At 38.3% G+C, this 24,548-nt stretch overlaps 1 protein-coding gene across 3 annotated transcripts in view; it reads right to left on the bottom strand.

Annotated features, from left to right (window-relative positions):
- The window catches only part of DLG2 (discs large MAGUK scaffold protein 2), a 1,559,742-nt gene that overhangs the window by 453,939 nt on the left and 1,081,255 nt on the right, over nucleotides 1–24,548 (bottom strand). For all 3 annotated transcript variants that reach the window (XM_027848244.1, XM_027848243.1, XM_027848245.1), the window contains one exon: nucleotides 1,073–1,175. In XM_027848244.1, the coding sequence (XP_027704045.1) occupies nucleotides 1,073–1,175 (103 nt within the window). The remainder of the gene's footprint in view (nucleotides 1–1,072; nucleotides 1,176–24,548) is intronic.

Raw genomic sequence — 24,548 nt, 5'->3', positions numbered from 1 at the left:
CAACTTCCTTGAGGGCAGCTTGGTGGCACAGTGGATCACTGGACCTGGAGTCAGGAAAACCTGGGTTGCAATCCAGTTTCCAATACTTACTAGCTGTGTAACCCTGGTTTTATTGTTGTTTTTCAGTCATTTCTGACTCCTGGTGATCCCATTTGGGGTTTTCTTGGCCAAGATGCTAGAGTGGTTTGCCATTTCCTTCTCTAGTTCATTTTACGGATGAGGAAACTAAGGAAACAGGGTTAATTGACTTGCCCAGCGTCATATAGCGATTAAGTATCTGAGGCCAGATTTGAACTCACAAAGATGAGTCTTCCTGACCCTGGGCAAGTCACTGGACAGGACTGAAAAACAACAACTTCCTTGACAGTAGGAATGACCTTTTCATGCTCTTTATATGGCACCTTGTATAGAATTGAATTAATCAAGGATCAGCCCCTTTCTTAGAACTACTGAGTAATTTACTGAATGATGCTTCTCTTCCCATTTGATTTGACCAAAATGTATACCATTTTGGTCACAGAAACAGAGGTTTTAAAAAGCCTAAACCCACAATTTGAGTAACTCCAAATTCCATCAGCAGGCACAACAAGAATGACAATAATTAACCAAAACCAGGGGTGGAAGAGTGGAAGAGAATAGATTGTATGTCCATAAGTCATGTTAGCCATAAAGAGTTAAAGGAATACAGAAAGGAGAGAAGATTGCTTACAGAACGTGGTCTATCGTCGCAGCATGGGCGACTCTTAATTCTTAATTACTTGTTTTTGTAGGTTCCATTACCAAGAAAATACTTAAAACAGGTATGAATATAAAATAAATGAAAGTAATGCCAGGTGCTGTTTAATTAAATTCTTGTTTTCAAGCAGACATTTCCAAATGCCTGGAAGCACAGAGGTAGCACACACAGGCAACTGTCAGTTCTCGAGACTTGAATGACATGTTTTCCATTACCGATGCCTCTCCAATTATGGTTAGGAAAACATAACAGGTGATAACTCGGCATACTGTATCTGAGCATGCACATGCACGCGCACACACATTAAAAACTCAGAAGCTGTGTTCCCAGACTGACCTTCAGGTTGGTATTGTGCTATGATCGTCACCGTCTGCCCTGCCCCCTTTAGGGCTGCCGCAGCCTGCTCATGGGAGGCACCGCGAAGGTCAATGCCATTCACCTGCAAGAGAAGATGATGAAGATGTTTCACTAGGCATGATAATGTGAACACAGAAAAAAAGTGAACAACCTGGGAACCTAGGATGCAAAGAGGTTGGGTAAGTGAGGGTCCATGGAACACCTTGGAAACTTCCCTTCTTCTTTCTCACAGATTAAAAGGCTATCAAAGTTGGAAGTGACCTCAGCAACCATCTTGTCCAATCCATAATGGAAAAAGAATCCCTTATCTTCAGGAAGATCAATATGGCACAGAGTAAACAACAATAAAAATATGCAAAGTAAAAATAAAGTAATATGGGAGGGTACTAATAACTAGGAGGGAAGCATCAGGAGAGGCTGATACTTGGATTTGAGACATGGAAGAAGCTAGTGATGCCAAAAGGCAGAAATGAGGGAGAACATTCTAGCCATGGATTGGTACCAATCCCAACTCAAAAGCATAGACTTGGGAGATAGCATGTCTTGTGTCGGGAAAAAGCAAGAAAATCAATTTGAATGGAAAGCCAAGTGTATGACGGTGAGCAATATGCTTGGAATGATAGGGTAGTTGTGCAGGGCTTTAAATGCCAAGAGGAGTTTATATTTTATCCTACTAGAAATGGGGAGCTACTGAAGCTCCTTGAACAGAGGAGTTGCAGTGGTAAACTTCTGCTTCTCCTTTCCATTTTATTCCATTCTCTAATCATTTAAGTGCCTGATAGGTACAAAGCATTATTCTAGGTACTAGGGGAGATTAAAGGTGAATCATAATAATTATTCATATTTATTTTCCTCAGAACAACTCCAAGAGGTAAATAGAGGAGATATTTTTAGATCCTTTTTTTTTAGCTGAGGAAAACTAGGCTCAGAGAAATTAAATAGCTCAGCAGCCAGGTGGCAAAGTTCATGGAGTTTTGGGCTTGGAGTCTGGAATAGCTGAGTTCAAATACTACCTCAGATATTTACTAACTCACTGTTTGATCTTGGACCTTAATTTGTAAAATGTGAGAATTGGACTCAATGACCTTTAAGTTCCTTCCAGCTCCAAATCTATGATTCTATGACTTTGGAGCAGGAATGGGCTAGATTGATGAGCCTAGGTCTGGGGTTTTGCTCCAGGGTACCAAATTTAGTAGTAGCTGACACCATCTACAGGGCAGCTAGGTGGCACAGTGGATGGAGCATCGGGTCTGGAGTCAGGAAGACTAATTTCCCTAAATTTTAATCTGGTCTCAGATACTTAGTAGCTTTGTGACTGGGCAAGTCACTTAACTTTGTCTCAGTTTCTTTGCCAAGAAACCCCAAATGGGATCATGAAGGGGACATAACTGAAACAACTGAACAACAGTGACACCATCTGCAGTCCTTTAGCAGCGTAGAAACAACAGTTTATCACCTAATAAAAAATGATTAAAATTGGAAGGTATCAAATGGGTGGCTTCAATGAGCTCTTTCCTCTTCCAGCCCTGCTCCCCATGGCTTATGTAGCAGCCTTAGAAGCTTTGTCTCTCCTCCAGCATGGGGAAGTGTCTATTCTGTCCTTCCCCTCCCCTGCATATTATGTAAACAAAAGATATTATGGTACTTGTCCCAAAGTGGGGGTTTGGGATAATTGTGATACAGTTCTGAATTCTAGTTCTGAAGGCCTTGTCCTTGGGGTCGCACAACTACTACCCATTAGAGCCAGGACTTGATGCCAAGCCTCCTGACTCCAGGTCCAGAATTCTTTCTACTATACCTCTGAGTAAGATGATGATCTTGACCTCAGGGAGCTTTCAATCTAAAGGGGCTGCAACATAGAAATCATTATAATAGAAGAAGAGCAAGGGCACAATAGAGGTACAAACAGAATGTCATTCGAGTGCCCTTCTGATGATGGAAAGATAATTGCCAACCTAGTGTTTCTTCCCCAATGAAAGCAGATGGGAGGAGAAGAGTGTAGGTGGGAGGAATTCCCAGGGACACAGCTTGAATGGCGGACTAGACCAAGATATGGTTCTAACCCAAGTCTGTCTAGAATTTGACTAGATTCACACATCTGGCCTTCTTTCAGAGCGACATTAAAACCCATGTCTGGTAATGTTTTTGTCTGGCTTCACTGGAAACTATTTCCTGCTTCCCCACCTCTGCTAGGATTTTAGTGTATGCTGGAACTTGGCTTATGTAAGTTGTCTAGGGTGCTAGAATAGACACCTGCCATTCAAATGAGAAGAAAACAAAGTAAAAATTATATACTGCTTAAAACAAAAAAGAAAGAAAGAAAGAACAGGGTAATGAGGAATGACAAACATATACCCAGAAATTAGTGCAACTTAGGGGTGTCATTTTGTGGTGATTATTTTTTAAAAAATGGAAATGGGCTACTTATTCCCCAAACCCACTGCTAAAATCAGCAATACAGCCCTGTCCCCCTGGGGCTGACTGCAAAATTCTGTGTCTGATTCCTGAGTGAATTTGACTGCATTGTTTCTGATGCATGCTTCCAGAATGAATTTTGACAATTTGAATCAAGAATGCCTAGAGCTGATATTGTTCTCTCTCGTTCTCTCTCTCTCTCTCTCTCTCTCTCTCTCTCTCTCTCTCTCTCTCTGTCTTCTCTGTCCCTCCCCTTCCCCCTTCCAGTATTGGTTTCTATGCTGAAAGGAAGGCAGAAAGCTTAAAAAACTAAAACAAAATACTGTGAGTTAAAGGTCAATTCTTAAATACAACTGGGGATAGGAAGCAAAAGTAAAATGTTTCTTAACCTTCTGGGGATGTATTTTATGCTCATTTATCCCAGTTCTCTAGTCTAGGGAGGGTTGTATTAATAGAGAGGGTAAAAATTCTTTCCCTTCCTCTGCCCAAGGGAGATTCCTCCTAGGCCACACTCCCAGAATGGGGAATTTGGGATGATTATATTGCATCAAAATGCATCATCTTTCTGAACTGTGATCTTTTTAGAGATCTTGGAAATCCTGACCTTAAAATTCTATATCAGAGAACTGGAAGGATCTTGAAATCCCTTCTAGGGACTGGCCCAGAGCCCAATCCTTCTGTAAATGGACATCTCACCCCTCCAGGCCAGATGGCTGCTTATTCTTTCCTTGTATATTTAAAGAGATATTATTTTATCCTCATCTCCACTCCTCCATAATTCTTATATTCAACTGATTTTCCATCTGCTTTTAGGTGAATTTGTTTCCATTTCTTTGGTTTTCTATAGCACAGTGAACAATTCTTCATGAGACCAAAGGATCATAAATTGGTCACCTAAAAAGTTTCAACCCTATCACTATATAACTGAGGAAACTGAGGCCCAGAGAGGTTAAGTAATTTATCCAAAGTTACCAAGGTAGTAAGTAGCAGAGCCTGAAATTGAACCCTGGGGCTTCCGACTCCCAAACACTATACCACATCAACCTCCTTCTAAAATCTCATCATCTATCTGATGGCAGCTATTAACAATCTCTTAGCCTGCTCTACCTTAACTAAACAGACATTTCTTTCACTTTATCTTGAAGAAATATCCTTTAATTTTTCTTCCTTTTAAAGATTCTGGCAAATTTCCCCATTCTTCCTAAGGCACAGAGGTGACTGAAAAGTAGTGTACTGGGAAACATGAGCAGTCAGAAACTTGTAGTCAGAAATCCTGGAGAGGTCTTAGCTCTCCACCGGGTTCAGAGAAAAGTCAGCCTGGCTATGACTCCCCAGGCAACTTGTCTTCTACCCAAGCAGCCTTCTCATTCTGGCAACACTTCTGCCCCTGTGGCCTCCTCCCTTGATTGGCGAGTTCCTCTCCAAATCTCTATTTGAGGAAGTACCCACACCAGTGTTCTCACTTCAAACCTGGATCAGCCCCATAATTCCTTAGACTATTTCTTCACCTTGCCCCCGCATGGGTACCATACCCTTCCCTCTTTTTAGCTGTCTTTAATGAGTACTCATTAGAATGTAAGCTCTTTCAGGACAGGGATGGTTTTTCTTTTTCCTTGTATTTGCATTCCCAATGCTTGGCACATAGTAAGAGCTTAATAAATGTTCTCTCTCTCTCTCTCTCAATCAATCAAAAAAGATTTATTAAGCACATGCTATGTGCCAGGCACTGTGCTGAGTGTTAGGGATACAAGTACTGAGAGAAATGATTATTAAATAACTAATTGTTAATATTGGAGAGACACAGGATTTTTTTTCCTTTCGGAAACGTTATTCTCTACTAAGCCAAACCATCATTAACTTTGCTGTTAATGAGAATGGATTAATTTTCTCTTCAATCTGAAGATTGAGATCCCCAGGCAGGTGAGGAAGCCCTTTGTATTCTGCGTAGGTTTGGGCAGGGATACATTCTTTGATTAGACCTCTGAAGCCTGGGAGTGATTTGGAAGTAAATGACATGATCAAAGTCACTCACCCAGCCTTTCATTAGAATAGGTCTGCCTCTCATTATAATATTCATTCTCTCTCAATACTTGTTAATCAACCAGAATAGATTGCTACCCTCAGGAGCATCTACTCTTCCAAGGGCACATAAGTGTGGATTCTATGAGGAGTCATTGGCATTCAAGAGTGTCACTGACCCCTTTTATTAATTATATGCTAGCATGATTAATAAAATGATTAATTACCCAGAAATTATATCTCTTATACTTTTTATTCATCACAGTACAATGATTGAAATAATCAGTACTTGCAAAGAAGTTAAATTCTTTTTTTTTTTAATTTTATTATTTTTTTTTATTTTTAGGCAACTGGGGTTAAGTGACTTGCCCAGGGTCACACAGCTAGTAAGTGTCTGAGGTCAAATTTGAACTCAGGTCTTTCTGACTCCAAGGCTGGTGCTCTATCCACTGCACCACCTAGCTGCCCCTAAAGAGGTTAAATTCTAATGGAAAAGATAACATATACATCTATAAGCATACAGAGAAGAAATAGTACTTAAATAATTCGAGAGGGAGATAGTATATGATTTTGAGCAAATTAGGAAAGATTTCCTCCTAACTCCCCAAGTATATTGTTAATATATTTAACTCATTTATTTCCAGGCCTTTTTTCCCCCCTGCTAAACTTTATGGTGTATTTGTGGTTTGGCTATATGGGTCACCTTGTACTTACTCCTGCTAAATTTCTTTGTAGTGGTTATCTAATTCATCAAGGTCACAGGTTTTGTTTTCTGTTTCACCATGAAATAAACTGATTCCCATCTCAGAAACATTTTCAGAAACAGATGTTTTAAAAATAAGTTTCTCCAATGATATAACTTGCTTTCAAATGCCAACTGTACTGTAGCTTTATTAATTTGTTCTCTACATTTCATTCTACCATCCTTACTGTTTCCTACACACATGCCAATGTGTGATCAAGTGATCAAGTCAGTGATTACCTGAGAGGGTAAATAGGCCCATAAGACCCAGCCTTGGATGGAAACCCAGTGGATCATCCACTCCATCTCCCTCCCTGAATTATTCCACCATTTTAATCATCTAAGAAAGATTAAAATAATTTTTGATTGTGAAGCTTTGCAGGGATGAAGATGCCACAATCTCCTTTTGCTTAACAATATTTTATATGGTTCTAGCTGAAGTCTACTTTTAAAAATTCTTTCCTCTAGGTTAAAGGAGAAGGTTAACTTTCACTGTATGCCTTGCAATATATCCTGTATCTAAATCTAAGATAACCTTATATCTTCAAAACTTTTTTAAAAAAGTTATAGAATCATGAATTTTCAAGTGGGTAGATTTTGAAATTATCTAGTCCAACTATTTGCTTATCGTTTCCCCCATTAGATTATGAGCTCCATGAGGGCAGGGATTGTCTTTAGTGTCTCTTTGTATCCTCAGTGCTTAGCACAAAGCCTGGCAGTAGGTAGGTACATAATGAATGCTTATTGACTACTGAATATTTCCTAGGGCAAGGACCTGTCTCCAGTGAGTGGGTATTCAATTTCTGTTTAAACATTTATTATCCCACATATTAGTGTATTACATTGCAGTATAGGTCTACACATTAGAATATTAATAATAACTCATATTTCTATTGTTTTAAGTTTTACAAAGCACCTTAAGCATGGGAAATGAATTATAATATATTTTTGTCACCATTTTACAAGTGAAGAAACTGACTTGGGGAAATCCAATATCAGTTCCAAAACTGCTAACAGCAATGCAGATGAATAATATAAGCTAATTTATAAAATCTGCCAAAGCATAGTGGGCAATTACGAACAGTACCATCTCCAAAAGCAGAGAAGTTGTTGAGGGTTAAAGTTATTCAAAGAGCATTTAAGGATAAAAATGGAAGCAGGAAAACAAAGGAAAGAAACGTGAAAAGATCTGGAACTATTGCTAACAAAGTGTTGTTGTTTTTTTTTTTTTTTAATCATCAAGAACAGTGGAAACACCTTACTTGGACCCTAATATCATAGTTCAAGATACACTTGAAGGGGAAGAAGAATTGGTTTTAAGGAGAACAAAGATGGAAAAGACAATCATATTGGATTGTGTATTTATAAGGGAGATCCATGCAAGAGGAGGAAAAAATTATGAGGGTTCTGAGATACTGAAATGCAAGGTGACCAAGGAGGGGTAAATACCAAAGTCATGGAAAAAAATCTTCCACCTTGTAAGCAAAAACAGAAAACATTAACAGCTACCAACCAATATTTCACCTCTTCCATCTATATAAACTCTTTGTACACATCATCTATACACAAATTAAGGACATCTTGATGAGAGTATTAGCAGGAAACAAGTTGGGTTTTGCATGTGATAATAATGGATAGCATTTTCACCACTTCATAATTGACTAAAAGATACAGAGAGAATAATATTCCACTGTATCTTCTTTTTGTTGAGTATAAAAAAAGCAGTTGTTTTGCAAAATGCCACCTTAAAGATTCTTTTCTAATAAGGTGTTTGCCATCCATACATCAAAGCCATTCCCAATTCCCTGAAAGATTTAACAGAAATAACCTTGTTCGTTGACCCTCCGATTATATGCATCAAATTAAGCAAAAAAAAAAAAAAAGAAATAGGGAGATGGATGCTCATCAGAGGTGTTCATCTCTGTGATGGTAGAGGTCCATCACAGAGTCCAAGTTGAAGAAAGATTCTCTGTGGATGGAGAAGTCCTCTAGATCAGAGATGTCAAACTTAAGAGTCCACAAGCCACAAAATCAATGCAAAATTCTACAGTGTATCTAGAAACCAGATTAAAATGTAACTGGGACATGCTTAACAAAAGAAATATAGAAATATAATTCAACGAAGATAATGTGAATTTTTTGTTTTCTAAGTCAATTTGCAAGTACAGGTATCTGTTTCTGCTCTAGATGCTCCTGATTGAAGATAACATTGTGCTTATTACATCCATCCCAGACCCTCCTGGAAGAGTCCTATAACCACTCAAAAGAGTTTGGCCTGACCATCAGTGGAGAAAAAAACCAGATGGATAAAGAATATTTTTTATCCTGATTACAATATGCATCTAGAAAGAAACTTCATGGATTTTGTTTATCAGTATGCATATCTGGGACCACAGCCTGGATTGTCTTTGGGAAATTCTAAAGATTCTTTAATGATTCCAACCTTCCCATGATGCATATTTCTAATAACATTCTACTAGTGTTGGAGTATGTTCTAAACATCTCTCTCAAAATGCAAAAACTAATTCTTGACACTATTTTCTAAGAATGGCCTGAGCAATGTAGAGAGTAGCAGGAAAATTAGGAACAAATTTTGTTTTGTTTCAATTCATGGATGGCCTAAAGAAGAAGTAGGCAGATTATACAAGCACTTTATGTTGTGTAATTATGGGGGTTGCAGGCAAAAACATCTCACTTCATCTTCATAGAAACCCTGGGAGTTAGGCAGGTCAGATATTATCATTCCCAGTTCTTAGATAAGGAAACTGAGGTGAAACAAAGTTAAGTGAAAAACTACTAAGTAATAGAGTCAGGATTTGACCCTGAGTCTGTAGATTTCAAGTCCTGTGCTTTTTCACCAATACCACATGGTGTCTGAAAGGCCATCTACAGAAAGATTCTGATTAATGCCTAAGCAGCAGCTTTCATGAAAAGCTCTCATCTTGCATCCTCCTATTAACAGAGCAGAGAGGAGTAGCACAGTGTCTGACAGCCATGCAAAAACAGCCATTCATTAGGGGGTTCTGTATTACTACCACACACCACCAATGATGATCTTTAACAGTGCCCTGGAGGAGCTTATGGACAGTAGGGATCATTTCAATGGCCTGACCTGTGTGTACATCTGATAAGCCTGTCCTTCAGTCAGATTCATTTTAAATCCCAGCTTTTTACATTTCCACTTGTTTGATGGTAGGGACCATGGCAATATCTATGCTATTTGCGGTATCTTGGCAACTCGGGGTTTAATAAAGAGCTATTATTAGCACTAATCAAATTTGGACAATAATTTCAGGACATTTATCTTGGAAAAAAACAGTAGCTAAGAGCTACAAACGAAAATGGATTTTTAATAATGAAAAAATACAATTGGATTTTCTTGTGGGATTCCATCTAATAATTGGCACAAAAAAACTTCAATTAAAATAACTAAGGTACAGAACACAGGGGACTGGTACTAGCAAGTGATTTCATGCTTGGAGGTAGGAAACTAGGGCAGAATTTAAAGTGACCTCATCCTCCATCAGGTAAAAGAAAGAAATTAAAATGAGCTTGATGCATACATGTGAACAGATTACATTTTCAGCAGCATCTTAGGAGTGCATACTTAGCATGAAGGGTAAGATGTGCCAACACATATGGGGGAAGCATTGCCATTGGGCCTTTCTCTTCACTTAGGGCAAAGGCCAATATCAATGCTCCCTAGGGTGTCCCTGCATACTTGGCCATGCTCTATGCAGTCATCACTCACACTTTCCTCCTTTTCTCTGGTCACAGAAGAGATATCCTTACTCCTCACTGCAGCTAATCTCTCTACCTACACGTTTAATTCCGTTCCCTCTTGCCTCCTCCATGATCTTGCTCTGGTAGTCATCCTCTGTCCTGTATTTCTTCTTCCCCATTATGTCTTTCCCTTCTATATTTCTAGAAATATATTCTCTGCTCCTAAACAAACAGACAAACCCTCCTTTGATCTTTTTTTTCCTATCCAACAACTTTCTCATCTCTTTCCTTCCCTCCATGATTGAACTTCTTGTAAGAATTGCTTACAATGTTTCTACATTTTCCTAAACCTTTTGCAATCTGGATTCTGCCCTTACGTATCTCCTGAAACTGCTCTTTCTAGTCACCCAATATCACTTAATCATTCTCAATGAATTCAAGTCAGCAGGCCCAGACAAATTATGTAAAGAACTAGAATATATGTTTGTTGAGTTTCTGTTAGTGACTTTTGAAAATTTGTGGAGACCAGATGAAGATCCACAGCATTAAGCAGGGGAGAGAAGCTATCTATACACTACCATATTAAGTGTATTAAACACAGATGTTATTTTGATTTTTTTTAAATGGAAAGAGGTTGGAATCTCCAAATTATAGGAAAGTTACCATGACTTTATATAACCCTGGCAAAATGCAATAACATGTTAAAGGAAGGATTTATGAGTATATAAAAAGGGGAACAGTGATCACTAACAGCCAATATGGTTTCATCAAGGAAACATAGTGCCAGACTATCCTCATTGATTTTTTAATGGGTAACTAGATAAGTAGATCAGAGATGTGGTGAATTCATCACACATACAAAGCATCCAACAAATATTTCATGCTCATCTTGTGAATAAGAAGGAGAGACATAAGATGAAATTGAGTACAACCACATGGGGACCCTTAGACAACTAGAATGGTATAGGTCTACTCTGATACAAAAACTAAAACATAATGCATGCAACATGACATTAAATGCATATTTTCAGAATTTTATGGGGAAACCTCAAGTTTTCTAGGTAGAGATGATCACCAATTGAATGACCGTACTACAACTGCTCTTAGAACACAAAATATGAATTGGCCAAGTCTTCATGAAGGTCAAAATCAGGTAAAGAAAAAAACCATGAAGAACAGTCAAATATTTAACTCTGAATCCCTCTCCTGCCTGCCAGTAACCTGTCTCTGTTCTCTTCTCCAGTATGTGAACTTAAATTTTATTCTTTCTGACTGAGATTTGAGCCACAATTGGGTAACTTGACTTTGGTCTTCTGTGTTCCTTTAATTGGGTTGGCAAATTACATTAAACTTAATGGATTCCTGACATTTCTTCCTGTTGGATTGGGATTTGGAAGATTCAGGTTTATGTTCTTTCTCTTTTATTGACTATATAGGACGTAACACAGCCTAAGACTCAGTTTCCTCATCTTTAAAATGGGGATGATAATAATTTCATTATCTAGCTCCCAGGGCTGTGGTGAAGATCAAATTACATAATACGTAGACAAGGAGACAAGCATTTATTACGCACCTATGACATGCCCAGAATTGGGTTAAGCACTTTACAAATTAATCTTATATGATCCTTACAATAGCTCTGGGAGGTAGGTTGCTATTATTATCATCCATATTTTACAGTTGAGGATACTGAGGAAGGTAGAAGGTCATGTGAAATGCTTCTTAAAAAACAATAAAACATTATAGGCATATGATATTATTATTAATCATATTTTATTTATCATAGAATCAAAGAACTTGAGAGTTGGCAGGGACCTCAGTATATATCTAGTCTAACCCAAACATGAAAGGAATCCTTACTATAAAGTATCTGACAAGTCTCTTTTTGAAGACCTCCAAAGAGATAGAACCTACTTTATTTGTATATATTATTTGTTAACATAATTTATTATCTTATTAATGATGATGATGATGTGCAGACTTTATTGCTGTTTTCAAGGGTGTCCAGCCAGGGCACTTGACTATAAGTCAAGAATTACTTTGATATTTTGGTTTTGTTTTTCATGATTGCTGGCGTCAGCTAATAGTTATACTGGCTCCATATATAAAGAACACATTGTCCCCCATACCTGATACATACTGCCTTCTCATTCTTGCTTTTCAAAATCTTTATATTGTTTCAGTGCCCAGTTCAGGAACCATCTCCTCTGTGAACCTTGACCTCCCCCTTTAAGCTGTAAATTTTCTATCTCTCTCTCTCTCTCTGTCTCTCTCTTTCTCTCTCTCTCTCTGTTTCCTTTTCTCTATATTTCCTCATATTACCATGTATTGATATATTTTAAAATTATTTTTTCCAATTAAAAAGCATTTATTTTCTCTCCCTCTCACCTCCCTCTACTGAAAAAAGATAACCAAATCCTTGTAATACATATGAATAGTTAATATTACCATATTTCTATTATTTATTATATTATGTATTTAACCCATATTTAGAATAATATTGAAGCTTTGAGGTCAGGGATTGTTTAATTCTTTATTTTATGTTCACCATCCATAGAACAATGCCTTGCACATAAAAAAAGACTTAACTGTCTATAGTATTTAATTTAGTTGAACTGGCTCAGCAGGAAAGGCTTGGGTCACTTTCCTTTGGTATATAGGAAGTGAGGAGAATTTGCTTGTCCAAGATAAAACTCTATCTCCCAAAGAAGATTTGGCTTCAGAATCATACAATTTTTAAAGAAAATTGGTATGTCCACAGTCATCATCATCATCATCATCAGTATAATGCATTTAGGTTTGCAAAGCACTTTGCAGATATTATCTCATTTAAGTCATCACAGATACGCAGGGAGGAAGCATCTTTAATGGGAAGGACACTGGGAACAGGTGCTATCCTAGCCTCACCACTAATTAGCTACTTGCCCAGGTATTGGCCCTTCTGTAATAGTAATAGTTTGGACTAGATGATTTCTAAAGGTTTTTTCCCCCAGATCTAAAATTCTCTGTTCAAAGTTGGCTTGAAAAAACAAGTCAGTTTCTAAAATGTAAGAATTTTTTGTTTGTTTGTTTAACATTCCCCAAACCACTCTTCAATGTGGACAAACTAAATTGAAATTTCTAATTAAGTTTACATCTTTTGCTGGAGGCTGCTGCTCTTGCTGAAGACTAATAACATTTCTGACAGCAGCAGAGAAAAAGATGCATACCTAAATTCAACTGCATTTCTTGGAGGAGGGGCAGAAATGGAAAACCAGAGTTGGTTATTTCTATAACCTAACCTGTTAAAAACTAGCATTTTTGGGGAGACAGGACGAGAATGGGGACTTGCACAAAACCCTAGATTCTTTTAGTTGCATGAGACCTCAGGAATCCAAACCATACCTAAAATACCCTTAGAACATTCCTGGCAAGTGGTCATTCAATCTCTGCTCAAAAATATCCTTAAAGCAAAATTTGCTGCTTCCCAAGGAGGTAGCACATTCCACTCTTGTGCTATGCTAGTTGCTTTACATTGAGCTGAAGTTTGCATTCCTGAATGTTTCACTGATTACTCCTGGTTCTGCTCCCTAAGGCCTAACAGAATATATACAAATCTCTCTTCCACATGATAGCCCACATGATAGTACTCGAAACTAGCTACTCTGTATGATCTTCCTAAATCTCTTCTCAAGGATAAGTGTTTCCCATGTCCTTTAACTGAACCTCCAGCACTTAGCATAGAACTTGGCACACCAAAGGTGTTTAATAATTGTTTATTGACTCTGACTCTGACACTCCTTTCACTATCCTGGTCAGCATCCTCTGAAAACACATCTGTTTGTCATTGTCCTTCCCAAAATGCAGCACCCAGAATTGAACCGAATGATAAATATGTGATCTGACCAGGGCAGAACACAGGCTAGACCCCCCTCATTCTGGATACTGCATTTCTATCAACATAGCCTAAGGTCATATTAGCTTTTTAGCTGACATTTCATACTCTTGACTTATAATACACTTGGAATCCACTAAAACCCCTAGATCTTTTTCAACCAAGCTGTTGCCAAGTCATGCCTTCCCCATTCAGAACATACGCAAGTCATTTTTCTAAACTCAGACATAGCACTTTACATTTATTGGTTTATTATTTGGACCATTGCTCTAATTTGTCAATCCTGACTGTATCTAACATGTTAGTTATCCTCTCCCTCTTTGGGTCATCTGTCAATACAGATAAAAGTGTGGAACAGTACAGGACCAAAGACAGATCTCTGGGGCATTCCCCTAGAAATCTCTCTCCAAGTTGATGTCCATACTGTAATAACTACTTACTCTGGGGTTCAAGTTGATCAACCAGTAGCAAATCCATTCAACTGCTATCACTTAATTCACATGGTTTATATTTGTCTCCAAGTATAATGAGAGAAACATTAATGAGTTATTGGCGAAACTGTGAATTGGTCTGACTATTCTGGAAGGAAATTGGAACTATGCCCCAAAAGTCACTGAACTGTAATATACCTTCTGCTAGACCTATCTCCAAAGAGATCAAAGAAAGAGGAAAAGGATCCACATGTATAAAAATATTTGTAGCAGCTCTTTTTGTGATGGCAGAGAACTGGAGACTAACTATTTCCAATAGTTGGAAAATCACTTAATAAATGAAGGTAAATAAATGTAATGGAATACTACTGTGCTGTATTAAGAAATGATGAAAGGGATGGATTTAGAGAAACTTGGGAAGTCTTATATTAACTGATGCAGAGCAAAATAAGAAATCTCAATGTATTGTATGTAAAGCATTCTGTTGATAAAGTTTCCCTGTTTCCTCAGTTGTTAAAATTATTTTTCAAAGTAACATCTGGGATACCATACGGGTCTATATTTAGGGGATTATATTAGTAACAAATTACAATTATCATTGTTGCAGTCTCTTTGCTTATGCTGGTCATGAGCCCTATAAAATGAGATGACCAAATATCCCCTGGAATAATGTTTTACATTTCCTTGAGGAATATGATTAAAGAAATTCTGCCAGCTCCTTTATTTGCCTCTCCAAGGAAAAGCCCATTCTTACATTTAGCTCTAACTTTTTCCTCTTGGTTTTATCCACCAGAAGAATATGATTATTGATGGTTCAGTTTTTCTAATAATCTGGCAATTGATTGATAGTTAGACAAAGAGTATCAATAATTAATTTAATGTTAATAGATAGTTCAAAAACTATTATTATTATTTTTAGCATCCTCTAGCCTCCTTTTCACTATCCCATCACAATCACTATTGAAGCACTAGGGACTGTCTAGAACTGACAGTCATTTAAAAATTTCCTTTAATGGGTTGCCAAAGAATTTATCCCTTTGTGGCCAGTGTAATGGTAATAAACCTCTATATCCTTGGCTAGGTTAGTACTGGGAGAACAGATATGATTTGCAGGCAGTACATCACTCTGTGTCAGACACTGAAGAGAGAGGGAAATTGTACTGAGAATTTGAAAAGATCTATCAATACAAGTCAACAGACACTTTGATTCCAAGTAACTAAATGTTTAGGTTGGCCCAAGACATCATGATGAAAAGTTTGTTGGCAATATGTCTCAGGTTTAAGAAGCAAAAATGGCAAAAAGGCTTGTAGGATGGTCAAAGGTTTTACACCTGCAGATCATGAATCTTTTTTCATGAAGAGAGTTGGGAGGTAATGGAATTGATAAGCACTGAACATTACGTATACCAAAAAAATGAAATGGAGTTTATCTTCACAGAGAGAAAACTGGTTCCTAACTCTGTATCCAGTCAGATAATCAACTAATTAGAACAAAGATTGACAGGTGCAACAGCTTTAACCTGGCCTGATCAAACAAAGGATAGAATCTTGAAAAATAGAAAATGGAAAAAAAAAGTAACTTGGACTATCACAATTTCTTCAGGAAGTCTAGCCAATGGAAAGCAGGCTCTATAATGATGAGGTGAAGTAGAGAGTGAAAGCACTATCCTCTCTTTTTTAGATGGGGAAATCAAGGCTCAGAAAACTGAAGGAATCCACACAAGGCTGTAGCTTTCCTATCAGGTCTTTCTGATTCCAAGTTCAGTGTTCATTTCCACCATGCTGTGCTATCTACCACTCCTATTGTACTGCCTATACAAATATGGACATCACTACTTATCTTATGAATATGTCAACATGGTCATTCTTTGTATTTGAAGATGAAACTCCTGATTTTGGATGGTCCTTTGAGGAGGAAGAATGAAGGAGGAAGGGGCATATGCATCTGAAAGAACCATAGACCTTTCTGAGACCCATTTTGCAAAAAGATAGTCCTTTGATGAGTAGCTCAGTTGGAAATGTCTGTTACCATTTGCAATCAGTTTTTTTTCATCTGCATTGAGAACTTACTGCTCTGGGCATGCTATCATCGTCCTAGACACTATGCTAAGTCCATCCCTGACTTTAATGGGTAACTCAGAGGTGACTCAATATCAGGCACTCGGCTCTATATTTCCCTTTCCCCTAGGGCTCTTCTCAATAAGACCCTTGACATTCCTTGAGAGCTTGGGTAATCAATGCTTAATTCTGTTATCTTTACAAAGGGACTAGATTTCTGCCCTCACCTCAGGTTCTGGAGTCTTTGAACTGTTCTTTAGCCTACACCAGGGACTACTGAAAGGCAAAACAATGAGACCCTGGCTGGGACTCAGCACCCTCAAACTCATCAGATTCGGGGCGTAGGAACGGGAAGTGAGCATTAGGACAGTAAAGAAAAGGGCTGTCACGGGCTACAAAGAGAAAAGAAGCAGTTGGCATAGCCGACAATTCCTTCAAAAGGATAAAATACTGTATTTGCAACTCTGGGGATCAATCATCACAAACAATGGCTAGGACCAGAATGAAATATACATGACTCTCTCCTGCTCCTCTTCCAATCAATTTCCCCCCGAAACTCACAGAGCTGTATCTTTTCCCCTCAAAGTCTCCAGCCTGCATGCTTTCCCCTATCATTCTTTGTTCATGTCTAATGCATAGTTTTCCGAATGCCTTATTTTGTTAAGCAGCTGGCTCTACGGGAAAGTTACCTTATGCGATTGATAAACAGTAATGTGGTCCTTTGATTTTCTAAGTATACCCTTCCCGGTTCGCTCCCCTTCCTCTCACCTCCCCATTCCTCTGCTAAACTGCCTGCTTCTGGGACTGACTTTCAGTCAATTCTGCTCTTACCTTTTTTTCTGCGGCTGGTCTGCCTTTCTATTCTCTCTGCTGCTCCTTCCGCTGCTTTTCTGTCTGTCTCTCCTTGATCCGACTCCCTTCCTTTTGGCTGATCTGCCTCAACTTTCCTGCTGTGGAATTTTTTCCTTGATGGCTAAGCTCTCCCGCTGGCTTGAGAGGACAGTCTGCTACTGCGTTTCCCCAGCTAACACAGCCCATCAGAAATTACTGTTCCCATTTAAAAGGGGAAACTCAGTGTTGCAGGAGCCTTCTCATTAACTTAAACAGAAAATAAGAGTCTCAGGTCCCCTGGCCACCCAGTCCACAAAAAGCTAAACCTTTGATTGTAAAATTCAGGAAGACCAAAAGAGAGTTCTTCTGCATTTAAAATAACAATGTCATCTGTGTAAGTATTTGTACAATTGTATCTAAGAGTGTATGAAATTGGCAGCATACTAGAGAGGGAAAAATACTGAATTTAGAGGCTGGGTTTTGGTCCTGGCTCTGCAACTTACTAGCTATGTAAGCTGGGGATAAGTCACTTAATTTCTTTTATCCTGTCTCCTCATCTGTAAAATGGGCATAAACATCCTCTAATTATCTACCTTACAAGGAAAGTGATTTGAAAACTTTAAAGTGAACCATGTATGAATTGTAAATAAATGACAAGTGATAGAATCACAAAATATCAAACCTGGAGGTCGTCAGCTCTAACCCCAGCATTTTTACAGATCTGAGAAGAACAGAGATCCCAGGGTCATACGCTCAGAACTTTCAGGAAGATTAGAGATAGAGTCCCCGAAGATCAAGAAACTGAGACCCAGAATTATTGAAAGACTTGCTCAAGTTCACAAAGCTAGAAAGTAATAGGACTTCCAGACTTTTCCAGATCTTTTAGAACAATGTAGCAATATTGACTCCAAAGTCAAAGCTATAAAAAAATATAAACATCAGTGTGTTGGACTAGGTGATAGCTAAAGAATTGTGCTACTCTAAAATTATGATTCTTTCATTCTTAATTAACTTTTATATCTCAGTTCCCTTGTTTCAGGGACCTCTATTTCAGGACGGACCCCAGCTATGCTTTACCTCCTTCACTCTTCAACTTACTCTCTGGATTTCTCCTCCTCCTGCCTAGCATCTCCTTCCTCTTTACTAGCACACCCTTATTCTGTGTCTTCCCCTGTTAGAATGGAAACTCCTTATGGGCAGCAACTAGTTTTCTTTTGCTTGTATTTATATCCCCAGCACTAGTGCAATGCTTGGCCCATGTTAAATGCTTAATAAGTGTTTTCTTTATCCATCATTTCATTTGTAAAATGGGGCAGTATTAATGTTCATTCTATCCTTGTCACAGAAATGCAATGAGGAAAGCAACTTTAAAATTGTAAGGAGCTACATGTACATGAATTTTTATGATGTTATTTTTAATTCAGCAAGCTGACCACTCCTGGTTACCTGTTGGTCTCAGAGGGTCAATATAAATTCTCACAGGTCAGTTGCCTGACTTTCAATCTCTATTCACAGAAAAGCCACACATTTCTATTCACAGAAGTGAACATTTACATATGGTGCCATGTACTAGTTTAATCGGTATGCAGTTTCAGCAGAAGGTCTATTTTTATACTCAATATGGACCCTTGGGAAATATTCCTGCTTTGATTCAATCCCCTTGGAAAAAGATTTGTATTATGAGAAGTCCACTTAGATTGGAAGTTTATTTTGGCCTGAGAACTTCTTGCTTAATAGATCCCACTGTAACTCCTCCTATGGAGAAGACATGATTTCTGTGAAGGTTCCTTAATCAGAGCTATTCCTGAATGTTAGTCCCTGTGTACTCTCTCCTGCTGAGACAACATCTGGAGTGTTGTGTTCATTTCTGAGAACCACATTTCAGGAAGGACATTGAAAAGCTGGAAAGGAACAGCTGGGTGGTACGGTAGATAGAGCACTGGCCCTGGAGTCAGGAGGACCTGAGTTAAAATCTGGCTTCAGATACTTGCTAGCTGTGAGACCCTGGGCAAATCACTTAACCTTGATTGCCTAAAAACAATAACAACAAACTCAAACAAAAAAAGAAAAGAAAAGCTGGAGAGCATCTGTAGCAGGGTGACCAGGATAGTAAAAGTCCTGGAGAACATGACTTATAAGCACTAGCTAAAGGAAGTAGAGATGTTTAGTCTAAGAAAAGAAGACTTAGAAACACTATTACAGGCTTCAAATGTTGGAAAGTTATCACCTGGAAAAGTGATTAGATTCGTTCTCCTTGGCTCTAGAAGACACAACCCAGAACAAGGGGTAGGAGGTACAAAGAAGGAAATTTAGGCATAATGTAACCCTCCTCCCCCAAAAAAACCCAAACCTTTCTAATAACCTGGGGTGTTCCATAGTGGAATGGATTGCCTTACAGGGGTGGGGAACTTGGCCTTCTAGGTCCTTGGGTATGGCCTTTTGACTGAGTTCAAGTTTTATAGAGCAAATCTTTTCATTAAGGGAATTTGTTCTGTGAAATTTGGATTCAGTCAAAGGGCCTCACTTGAGGACCTAGAGGGCCACATGTGGCCTCAAGGTCACAGGTTCCCCACCCCTGGAGGTGGTGAGTTCTCTTCACTGGAGGTCTTCAAAAAAGGACTAGATGACTCCTTGTCTAGGGTCCTCTTCATATTCCATTGGCTTCTCTGCTTGGTTTTGACTGCCTTTCCCAGGAGAAGCTCCTTGTCTGAAATCTTATCATCCTAGAGATTGGTTCAGGCTTGATACTTAACACCTCCTCAGCCTCTCAGTTGTCTCTCTCCTCTGAGCAGGGAGTGGAGTAATAATTTCCTCCTAAAGCCTTCCTTTATGGAGGGCTCAGAACTTCATTCGAGCTAACTCTTCATTTTCTATCAGCTGCTCCTCTTGGTTTCAGCCTCATGAACATCTTGCCCTTGCGTCCGGGTGTCCCATTTTCCCACCACTTTTCATTCTCCTTTTGTGCATCATCTTCCCCATTAGACTGTAAGTTCTTTGAGGGCAGAGTCAGTCTTTGTTTTTTCTTATTCATACCTCCAGTGCTTAGCACAGTGCCTGGCGAATAATAGGTGCTCAATAAATGTTTATTGACTATTGACTATATTCTTGTTCAGATTGAACTAAATAGCTTCTGAGGTCCCTTCCAACTCTGAGATTCTGGAATTCTGTGGTAGACAAATCTGAACTTGGATACCCAAATCATTGAAAAAGGAAAACTCGTGACACATTTCTTAACGTGCATATCGTATAACCATCAATTCTTAACAGAACTAATTTTTCACCAAATAAAGCAATTTCTAGGCAATACTTTATTTGGAATAAAAGGGAAAGGCATGCAGAATCCATGGTATTTGCCTCTTAGTTAGCTTCAGGAGAACATGGGAAAGGAAATAATACTTCTTTTTTGTCCCTAACATTAAACTTAGCTTTGTGAACATTTCAGGCCTAGGAAGGCCAGTGGATGAAAAGCAAATGCAACAATGCACAAATTATTGAAGGAAATAGCAGTTCGTAGTATTAGAAGCAGGGCGTGTAGTAAAGACGCGGCACCCATGTAGCATACTGTTGGGAGATGAGAGTCACCTCCCCTTTATATACCTCAGTTTCCTCATTTTAAAAGTTTACTAAGATGATACTTAAGATATCTCTCAGCTCTAACATTCTACTTTTTTACATATGAGGTTCTAGTGTCTCTCATTCTATACACTCTGTGAAAGGCAGGAAGGTGTAGCTTATCTCAGCACCAGGACAAAATGGGTTCAGATCTCACCTCTGACAATTACCAGTTTTGTGACCTAGTATGAGTCATTTAACTTCTCTGACAAACGGTAATAGAGACAATAATCCCTTCCCAAGAGTTGTTGTGAGTAACTCCACCCGGTTGTTTGGAGAATCAAATGAGATACTGTATGTAAGATAGTTTGCAAACCAGTTGACAGCTGGGGACAATTTTTCTACAAACAGTTTGAAACTTTTATGGTTGAGGAGTTAGGTTTCAGGGAACTATCCAAGTTCAGAGAGTTTAAGTGTCAGATGCTGGATTTGAACCCAGGCCTTTTCAAAAACCAAATCTAGCTCTTTTCCCACTAAGCTACACTGCCTGACAAATCTGAAAGAGCTATTTTATACTTTAACTTTCTATGGCTTAAGACCCCTTCTAGATCTAATATTCCACATATCATTGTATGTTAATATTGTATATTTATGAGCTGAACCCACTGTATTCTTGATCTGTCTGCAACATTACCGAGCAAGAAATTGTAGGGGTTTAACAGAAACACACAGTATTTTTTTTTTTTGTTATAGATATAAGAGAGACAGTGGTTAAGTAGTGCGTGGGAAAAGTGTGAGGGACTGTGTGGGAGGAGAAGTGTTTAAAATGTCCAAAAGGAAATAAAAATGAAAAGAAGAAAATGTAAGCAGAGCTAAACATTTCCAAAACCAGCCACTGAAATGCCTTTAATAATCCCCATCAGCACCATCATCACCTGTCAGTTATTTCTCCTTCTTCTCTTGGGATATATAAGTATACCATCTACTAATAGTATAGAGCAGTACCTGGCAATTTTGGCGCCTGGGGCAAGCAGAATGAAGCACACACTCAAATCAACTTTTAAAGACAAATTCAGTTGAGAGAAGCAAGGGAAAACCTGAGGAAATAAGGCTTCTTGTGGGAAGACAGAAACCTTAGGACATCAGCTCCCATGGGCAAAGACCCTGAGATACAGTAAGGTTGTTAGTAGGGAGGCTACTGCCTGGGGGTAGGGAGCATGGCAGCACAGTTGTCTGGGAAAGAACTAAGCACCATATGGCAGCTTAGTCTTTTAATTAATTATTTTGATGACTAGGCACTAAGCTAAATTATATTTTCATTGCTGAAGTAATATACCTAGTATTAGTGCCTTCTAAATTTTGGTATCTTGGACAAAGCCCCAATCACCTTGTCTTAGTTATGTCTCTGTAAGTTTGGAATGATATTCTTCTTAATAGCATGCTCCTTCCCTTATTTACTTAGGACCCAGTTTTACTTCATCTAAGAAATTCTTTCTGATTAAGTATGAGTTATTAAAAATAACTTGTATTTTAAATGGTCTTTAAGGTTTATAAAGCACCTTCCATGTTATAACCTATAGATTGTTGGGACAAATACTATTATTCCTGCTAGGAAGTTGAGGAAACTGAGGCTCTGAGAGATTGTAATTTGCCAATAATAAACCATTTGGTAAGTTTCAGAGCTGGGATATGAACCAGGTCCCTGGATACAGGAGGTACTATGGCATAGTAGCACCAGAGACAAAAGATCTATGTCCAAATCCTATGTCTGTCATTTATTGCCTGTATGACCTTGGATAAGTCACTTAATATCCCTAGACCTGAATTTCCTCACCCGTAAATGAGATTTTTGGCTTAGAAGATCTCTGAGGTTCCTTTGAGCTCTAAATCTATGAGCCCATGACTCCAAGTCAGGGAATGATAAAAGGAGGCAACCATCTGGTCAGGCTGGGAGCCTAAAAGCATTGTATGAGTAAGTAGAATTAACAGCTTTCTCAGATACTGGCATAAAGGAGGAGTAGAAGGATGAAAATGTTGAGGGCTTTTGAGATGTGGTGAAGGGGAGATAAGGGACCTCCTGATGTAGCCTCAATTTCCTTATTAGAGTTGGACTAATAGTTGGTATCTATAAAGTACTTTGAGGCTTGCAAAATACTTTATAAATATTATCTCCTTTGATCCTCATACTAATCTTGGGAGATATGTACTATTATCATCCCCATTCTGCAGAAGAAGAGGTTGAGAGGCCTCTGAGGCTCAGAGGCAGTTAAGTGACTGGCCTAGGTTCACACAGCTTGGAAGGGTCTTCCTGACTCCAAGTCAAGCAATCTCTCTACTGTACCATACTGTGTACAGAAGCCAGAGGAGATAGGTCATCTGCTGAAGGTTGACATTATCGCCTTATTTATCTCGTTAGGTTGCTGTAAAGAAAGTACTTTGTTGCACTACTGTATAGCACTCCATAATTGTTGCATAATTACTTCTCTCTATATGCATGTATCTCTATCTAACCTATATATCTCTGTATGTATGTATGAATCTCTATATTCATGTATCTATGTATGTATATAAACACATATATCTATGTACCTGTGTGTGTGTGTATATATATATATATATCAATGTGGGTATGTATATATCTATATATCCATGCACATATTGTGTATGTATGTAACCTTCAATCTATTTTCTAGCCATCCGTCTATCCATCCATCTAACTATCTATCCATCCATCCAATCTATCTATCCATCCATCCATTCATCCATCTATCTATTTATCTGTCTGTCTGTCTGTCTGTCTATCCATCCTCAGTTTGGTCTGAGGAAGAGTTTCTTTGGAACCAGGAGATCTGGGTTCTCAGACCATTTCAGATAATTACTGAGTGATGACCACAGACAAATAATTTACCTTCTTAAATCTCAGTTTTTTCACAGGATTATTGTAAAGAAGAAACTACAAATTTTAGAATGCTGTATAAATGTTGGTGGATTGTAATTATCAATAATGACAATAATAATTAGTAACAAGTACATCTGAGAACATTAGAGTGACTTTTGCTTCCCTCTTCAGGGCTTCTTTTTCTTATATCTAGAATTAAAGGCTTGGACTTGTTGGCCTCCAATGTATTTGGAGTTAGGTTTAAACTCTACCTCTGAGGTTTCTTATTCATGTGACCTTGGCCAAGTCACTTACCTTTCTTGAGCCTCAGTTGCCTAAACTATAAAAGGAGGAGGTTGGATGAGAGGGTCTTGAAGATTGGGTTTAGCTCTAACCTATCATCATATGTCCTTATGACTCCTTTGAGTTCCAAAGCCTATAAACCTTTTTTTCTATGGTTTAACTAATATGAGCTAAAGGTTGTTTCCATGTTCCCTCTAGTGGTGATTTTATAGAAAACAAAACTCAACTTCATAAGGACTTTTTTTTGGGGGGAGTGGGGATAGGGGTTTGGAGGGAGGACTAATGACTAGCATTGAAGCATGGTATCTTGTAAATACTTCTCAAAAATCATTAATTTACACAAAATGAAGTCTATTTAACTGAAAAAAAATATTGGTTCCTTCCAGCAACTGAGTATGGTACAATCTATATCGATTTTAGCCCTCACTCTGATATAAATGAGCTATATGACTTTCTGCTAATCACTTCCCTTCTTTAGATTCCTCAATTTTTTAGAATATCTTTAAAAGGAAAAGGTTAGACCAGATAAACTCTAATGGTGTGTCCTGCCCTCAATTTCCTCAGTAAAGTCATAATAATAGTTGATATCTATAAAATACTTTAAGGCTTGCAAATACTATGCTAATAAT

This window comes from Vombatus ursinus, unplaced genomic scaffold (genome assembly GCF_900497805.2).
Source record: "Vombatus ursinus unplaced genomic scaffold, bare-nosed wombat genome assembly UNPS02005659.1, whole genome shotgun sequence".
Taxonomy (NCBI): domain Eukaryota; kingdom Metazoa; phylum Chordata; class Mammalia; order Diprotodontia; family Vombatidae; genus Vombatus; species Vombatus ursinus.
Note: the sequence above shows the minus strand (reverse complement) of the source record. Positions and strands in the feature narration are given on the sequence as shown.